Source organism: Mesocricetus auratus, unplaced genomic scaffold, assembly GCF_017639785.1.
Source record: "Mesocricetus auratus isolate SY011 unplaced genomic scaffold, BCM_Maur_2.0 contig_8810_pilon_obj, whole genome shotgun sequence".
In the NCBI taxonomy this organism is placed as follows: Eukaryota; Metazoa; Chordata; class Mammalia; order Rodentia; family Cricetidae; genus Mesocricetus; species Mesocricetus auratus.
This window is the reverse complement of record NW_024432545.1, coordinates 1-7,670: the sequence shown is the minus strand read 5'-3', so window position 1 is coordinate 7,670 and position 7,670 is coordinate 1. Positions and strand designations below refer to the sequence as shown.

Below are 7,670 nucleotides of genomic sequence, written 5' to 3'. Positions count from 1 at the left end.
TCTCCATGAGACCTTTGAGGGACCTATGGCTATGAGAAAGACAGGTAGGGAGCAATAGGAAATACACATTTTCAAGCTCTTCTAGACTACTGACTGAAACACTCCACGGTTTAGGCAATGAAGGAGAAAAGGGACATGCCCAAAAGGGTTTATTCTCTGCATCTTTCTATAGAACCTGTGTATGTGAAGGACAGGATGAGCTCCCCATCCTCGCTCAAGCTGCTGGCAATAAAAAGTCTGCTGAAAGATGAAGCCTTAACTATCTCTGCTCTGAAGATCCTGCCCCTGGAACTATTCCCACCAGTATTTAAAGTTGCCTTCGATGGCAAACAAACAAACATCCTGAGAGACATGGTGGCAGCCTGGCCATTCAGATGCCTTCCTGTGGGAGCCTTGATGAAGTCTCCTGACCTGGAGATTTTGAAGGCTGTGTTGGATGGCCTTGATATGCTGTTGAAGCAGAAGGATCGACCGAGGTAAGTGAGAAAATGGTAGCATGGAAGGGAAGAGTGTGGATGGGGGGAGGTGACTACACAGTTCAGAATGTGGTCCAAGTTGAATCAGAGCTTTCTTAGAGAAGTGCATAAATGAGAAAGGACAGTGGTGCGTGGAGAGCACTGCTAATAGATGTAGACACACACAGTGCATCTACTTCTGTCTCTTCTTCCCCAAGCCAGTAGCAGTGGAAAGAATCTTGTTTTAAAGAATGGATTTAAGGGAAGCCGATGTATGGGGTTTAGGCAGAGTGTACATTCATAGTCCTGTCATTTGATTTAGTCTCTTGTTTGACCAACAGGCGTTGCAAACTGGAAGTGCTTGATCTTCGGGATGCACAGCATATATTCTGGAATGTGTGGGCTGGATCAGAGAATGGTGTCTGTTCTGCAGATGTTCTTAGTGAGAGCCAATCAGCGGTTCACCATCCCATACTACAGGGAAAACAGGTTGTGTCTGTGATGATGAACCTTTCCCTCATGTCCAGGGATCTTTGTAAATCCCTAAAATATTTCTACTGGTGGGCCAAGCAGAGGAAAGATGTGTTGCAGTTGAACTGTGAAAAGCTGGCGTTTGGGGTCCTCCCTGTCTATAAGCCCCTAATGCTGCTGGAGGTGTTTGAGCCAAGCTCTATAAAGGAGTTGGAAGTGAATGCAAGCTGGGATCTGAGAACCCTAGCAATGTTTGCCCCTGGCCTGGGTCAGATGAGAAACCTTCAGAAACTCCTTGTCAATGAAATATTCATGCCTTCAGAATGGTTAAGGAATGGAGAGTTTGAAGAATGGTGTTTTACAGAGATCATTTTCCAGTTCTCCCAACTCAAGAAGCTCCAGCATCTCTATTTGAATGGTGTCTTCTTCCTGGAGGAAAGACTGGACCAAGTGCTCAGGTGAGTTGAACACAGAGCTTGCTCTGCAGGGCAGAGAGGAAATTTACATTGTTACATGAAACATCAGAGCACACCTGGGGCTTCCCATTCACCCCCAGGTGCTCTTGGTGCACAGATAGGACCTGAGTACATGGAAAATGACTGAGAGTGATTAGGGCCACAGGGAAGGCCAGTAAGCAGAACAGATGTTGTTCTAGTTAGGTGGGACTCATGGAGACTAATGTTGACAGACACGCAGGGATGACACAACGACCCCACCCCTTCTAGGTTGTCCTTCTTTGTTTCCCACTAATTCATCACCTGAAGAGGTTTTGTGCTTGAGTGTACATTGGCAATAGATTTGGGGACAGAGGCAGTCACAACGATGGGTGTAGGAGGAAGTCTATGTCGCCATTAAACATGTGACTTACTAGAGGCGCATACAGATGAGGTAATAAAAGGGCGGTTTACCACACCGCTAACCACACCCACTTTAGGCAGGACTAAAGACGTATACGGCTGGACGTAAAGACGTATACGTACGTAGGCGGAACTACGTCACTAGCCAAGCCCACTTTTGGGCATGGCTAGGGGCGTTACGGGGGAAGGCATAAAAGACAGCGCACAGGAAGTCTCGCTCTCTTTTCCTGGAGTTCGGCTTCCGGTCCAGTCGCTAGCGGAGATCTGCTGGGCTTCTCGGGGTTTGGTATCTTGTGAGTAATTTTCTATATAAAATACTTAGCCTTATTTTCAGTAATTGTGTGTCGCGTATCGTTACAGCGTCCGTAAAGCCAACAATTTGGTGTCGGGAGCGGGATTGAAATCCGGATCCAGGCGCCCCGGAAAAGCGGCTTCTCTTGGCCGGACCAGGCACACGTGGACTCTCCTTTCGCTAAGTTCCTCACTACTTTGCTCGGCAAGGCACGATTCCTGCCGCCAGGAACCAGCACCTTCTACCTGCCGGTAAGGTTAGGCGGAATTCCAAGGTTTCTCTCGCGGCCACGTGCTGTTTTACTGGCGGCCAGCTGACTCCGGCCACGTGCTCTTTCACTGGCAGCCTGTTGATTTTGGCCTGAATTACTCCATTGGTAACAAACGTAACTGCTTTATACAATGTCAACAGCTAACACTATGATGCAGGATGTTAAGAATTTTCTTGTTTTTTGTATGGATGGGATTTTAGAAAGGGTTGAGGACCTACCTGAAAGGTACTTCCTACCCACGATGGTGATTATTAGCTTCATAATCAATATAATTTTGTTAATGAAATGGCTCAAAAATAGGAATAAACTTATACAGGTCATGCAGTCATCGCAGGATAGTTTTGAAATCTTAATACAAAGGATTCAGGAAATGCAAAATTCATTGCAGGAGAGTAAGAAAGGGTTGGTAGAAAATATTCAGGATATTAAAAATGATAATGTAGGTCTGACGAACAGGTTTAAAGAGACGGAACACAAAATTGAATTATTTTCAGGAAAAATGTGTTCCATAGATAGAATTGAAAAATTGGAACATAATGTGGAAACATTTAACGACAAACACGGTTCCATGTTTGATGATTTCACTAGCAAATTACAAAGACTGGAACATAAAATTGAAATGCTAGCAGAAAAGAATTGTTCCATGTCTGAGAGCAATGGTAAACTAACTGATAGAATATCATTTGTTGAAGGCAGTTTACATGCTATTGAGGTACTTGCTAAGGAGGAGAATATTAGAAATTTGGAATCACATGTAAATGATGAATGTAAGAAAATGAAAGATTCCATGACATCCTTAGAAAATCATTTGTCCCAAGAACTTCAAGAGCTCAGAGAAACAATGATGAATAGACTGCAGGATTTAGAAGACGCTCAATCTGATACTTCAGAATCAGAAATACAGGCAACAGGTCAGGACAGGAGTTTCCCAAAGCTTCTCAAATGCCGGAATGATTTCCCTAAGGTTGCTATGCGTTCCCCTATGGTTTTTCCAGTATCTGTATCAGAAAAACCAGCAACGAAAAAACAATCAAATGGTCCCATTGCTTATCACTGGGAGCCTATACAGATGAAGGATCTAAAAAATATTAAGGAGGCCATTGTCATGTATGGTCTTCATTCTCCCTTTGTCAGAGAGCTCCTAACCTCATGGGCTACTGTAAATAAAGTAACCCCAAAAGACTGGGCCCAATTAGCCTCTGCAGTACTCGAAAATTCTTGCCAAATTCAATGGAGAGCTTTGTGGAGGCAAGAAGCAAAAGCAATTGAGATTCAGGAATTGCAGAACGGTCATGAAGTACCCCAAGACAAGATTCTTGGGGAGGGTCCTTACGCTGACACGCAGGTTCAATCTGCATATGACGAGCACATGTTGTCTTTGTGCCGTACAGCTGCTTTAAATGCCTTGGATAAGGTTTGTGAAACAGGAGAGATAATGCAGCCCTACACCAAGGTATTACAGGGCCCAAGGGAAAGGTTCACTGAATTTTTAGAGAGATTATCCAGAGCAGTAGAGGTACAGGTAGCGAACCCAGAATCCAGGCGTCTTCTTATAGAATCTTTGGCGTATGAGAACGCGAATCCTCAATGCAGGCAGGTAATTTGGCCATTAAAAATAAGATCAGCGCCATTGGAGGAATGGGTTCTGCATACAGCGAACCTGGAATGTAAAAGTCAGGATACAGGAGCTTGGGTAGGTGAAGCTATTTCTACAGGTTTGAGGAGGCACCAGGATGCCAAATACCCTACCTGTGATGATATAGAGGCATGGGTAGGGAAGGCAATCTCAAAGAATTTAAATAGGCGTAAAGATGCAAAATGCTTTAACTGTGGTAGAATAGGACATCTTAGTAGGAACTGTAGACAACGCATTCCTAGAAATAATGCTTTTACCAGGAATGTATCAAACAGAAGGCCTAAGCCTCCTGGTCTATGCAGGAGGTGTGGGAAGGGGCGCCATTGGACTGATGAATGCTTTTCCACAATAGACAGACAAGGTAGATCTTTACAGCAGGGAAACGGGCTTCCGGGGCTCCATGGAGCCCCGAAGAGGAAGATTATCCGGTCATTCCCAGTGACAGTGGAGGACAGCCTCTCCCAGGACAATTAGAAGATCCACTGCCCATTGTAAATAATACGGCACTGGATAATACATTAGCTCCAGAGGATGAATCAATTATATCAGGAGGAGGAAGATAACAGCCCATCGACAAATTCATAGTCCACCATGGGTAAAGTGACCTCCTAAAAGGAAAGAGAAGTGTTTTGGTTTTGTCTTCACAGGTAAACTCAGCAAAGAATACTGGACTTATGGATTCCTGTAGAAGAATGAATAGCTACCCTGAGGACCATCAAACAAACTGGAGGCATCTGAACTGCCCCACATCATTGACTCCACCTGACAAGCACTATCCTGAAACTGGCTTGAAACTACATCACTCGACACAACTCCAGACCAAGGAACGGAAATAGCACATCTTCTACAATCTGACCAGAGCTTCAAGATGAGAGCTTCAATCAACACTAGAACCCCAGTCAGGAACTTCAATCAAGCATCTCCTGACATACTGAGACTGTCTGATCTACTCAGATTTTGTTATACTAACATTTTCTTTTCACAGGTCCCCATGAGATTATCATCGTCCCATCTCAGCAGGAAGTAGTTTTGAGAATTCCACGCCCCCTCTCCCTACTATTGATATTATAAGATTACACCTGTTAGTGTTAGTTTTCAATTATTTTAGAGTTGGGATTGGAAAGAGGTGTTCATATTTGGGTGTTTCTTTAAGATAAGTTTAGGTTTAGATAGAATAGATGTTTGATACATTTTGTTCATGGACACAAGTTAGTTGTCCTTTTTTAGACTAAAAGGGGAATTGTAGGAGGAAGTCTATGTCGCCATTAAACATGTGACTTACTAGAGGCGCATACAGATGAGGTAATAAAAGGGCGGTTTACCACACCGCTAACCACACCCACTTTAGGCAGGACTAAAGACGTATACGGCTGGACGTAAAGACGTATACGTACGTAGGCGGAACTACGTCACTAGCCAAGCCCACTTTTGGGCATGGCTAGGGGCGTTACGGGGGGAAGGCATAAAAGACAGCGCACAGGAAGTCTCGCTCTCTTTTCCTGGAGTTCGGCTTCCGGTCCAGTCGCTAGCGGAGATCTGCTGGGCTTCTCGGGGTTTGGTATCTTGTGAGTAATTTTCTATATAAAATACTTAGCCTTATTTTCAGTAATTGTGTGTCGCGTATCGTTACAGCGTCCGTAAAGCCAACAGATGGGCATTTGTTGTTAATTGTCCATCATGGCACTTCTTGATTGTGGACCTCACAACTCTCTCAGAATGACCTCGGGACTAACTAGCCTCTCCTGTATGGACTACCTTGCCCTTTCTCTACCACTATTAGACTTACTAAGGTAAACTCCTGTGTCTTTTTGTAGGAACTTGGAGAGTCCCTTACAGATCTTTGCAATCACTCGCTGCATGCTATCAGAATCAGACATGATGTATCTTTGCCAGTGTCCAAGCGTCCATCAACTTGTACATCTGGACCTGAGTGGTGTCAACTTTTTAAATTTAAGTCACACCCTAGGAAGACTGCTAGAGTGACTGAGAGCTACACTGCGGACATTAGAACTGAAGGGTTGTATGCTCATGGACTTACAAATCGGTGTCCTGCTCCCTGCCCTGAGCCAGTGTTCCCAGCTGGTTATGGTGAATTTTGTGCATAATTGCCTGTCTGTGTCCAGTCTACAGAAACTGTTGCAGCACACTGCCAATCTTAAACAGCTGACCCTGGAGATGTACCCTGCCCCTGATGAAGTCTATGATGACATTGGTGATATCCTGCCAGACAGGTTTACCCAACATTGTTCTGAGCTCTTGGAAAGACTCAGGGGTGTAAGAGAGCCGAAAGAGATCTATTTTGTCAGTAACAGATGTCATGATTGCCAGGGATTCTGTGTGTATGACCAGGAGGCCTCACTATGTTCATGTTGGGAATAAAGAATGAGATATCACTGCTGGACTCTGAGAAATGAAATCCAGGACTCAAGTGACTCCTCAGATACACACAGAAGATGTCTATTCAAGGGGTTACAGATTTATATGGAAACAATATAGTTTCATTGATTCAGAAGAGATAGAGAAGCATTGATCTGCAAAATTAGTGGCTCCTTATCTGCTGAGGGCCAACAGTGAAGACCCATCCTTGCACAGGAAAAGAGATTTGAAAATGGTAGGGATTGCATCCCAGTGTAATCAGGGAATGAGAGACCATAGACACAGGGAAGGGGAGAAGGGCAGGATAGTACAAAGAGCACAATGGATTCATTGAGTTGTGCTCCATGTCTCTGTTTGGGTTGGGCTTCCATCTTTTCCTTGTCCACCATAAAGATTGGTAATATATGTTTCTTTTTTTGAAAAATAACCTTCACTGAAGAATGAACTCGTGTTGAGCAAACAGTCCTCTCATTATTCAGCCTGATCTCTCTTCCTCTGGTTTCGATAGGGATGTAAGCTGGATGCCATTTCTCCACCATCCTTAGTATTTCAGTTTCAATAATTTCAATAAAACAGCTTTTCATGAGAGAGTGTGTTTCAGACATTGAATTCATTGAGTCAGTTTATTGACAATCTCTTACTTGTTTGTTAAGCTTACTGTGTATGCATAGTCTTGTGTCTACTTGTCTCTATGCCTTCTGCATCCTGGAACTTTCAGAGAATATAATGGCCCAACATGCCATGCTCTTGGAGATTTTCTACATCTAAGCTTCATGTATCCCCTGCCAGAAAGCTAGAGAGAATATCTTGGAGAGATCGCTCATAGGGTAAGGGTGCTTACTGCTCCTTCTGGTGAACAGTATTTGATGTCAGCAGGCAGAAACACTTTGAACTGTTTCAGGTTATCTGATGTTTATATCTGGTGTCTGCATTAAAATTAGAATTCAACAATAACAAAAATTGCAGAAACCCTATAATCTCATGGAAATTGAACAAAGCATATTTGCACCATGCCTGGGTAAGGAAGAAATAAAAAAAAGAATTTAAAAACCTCCTGGAATTCAATGAGAATGAAGACACAACATACCCAAACTTATGGGACACTCTGAAAGCACTTCGAGGAAGGAAAGTACATAGAAGTGCCCACATGAAGAACCTGGAGAACAGTCACACTAGAGAATTAATAGCACAGCTGAATGCTCTAGAAGAAGAAGAAGCAAACTCACCCAGGAGGAGTAGAAGCCAGGAAATAATCAAACTGAGTAGAAATCAATCAAGTAGAAACCAGGAAATCATTACAAAGAATCAATGA

The 7,670-nt window shown here is 43.6% G+C and overlaps 1 protein-coding gene across 1 annotated transcript; it reads left to right on the top strand.

Annotated features, from left to right (window-relative positions):
• Positions 1 to 216: 216 nt before the first annotated feature.
• On the top strand, positions 217 to 6,361 carry LOC121138363 (PRAME family member 12-like). The gene is given in 3 exon segments (XM_040741079.1): positions 217 to 476; positions 797 to 1,384; positions 5,797 to 6,361. Coding segments are annotated over 3 exon segments (1,278 nt in total). The 5' UTR covers positions 217 to 351.
• Positions 6,362 to 7,670: the final 1,309 nt, after the last annotated feature.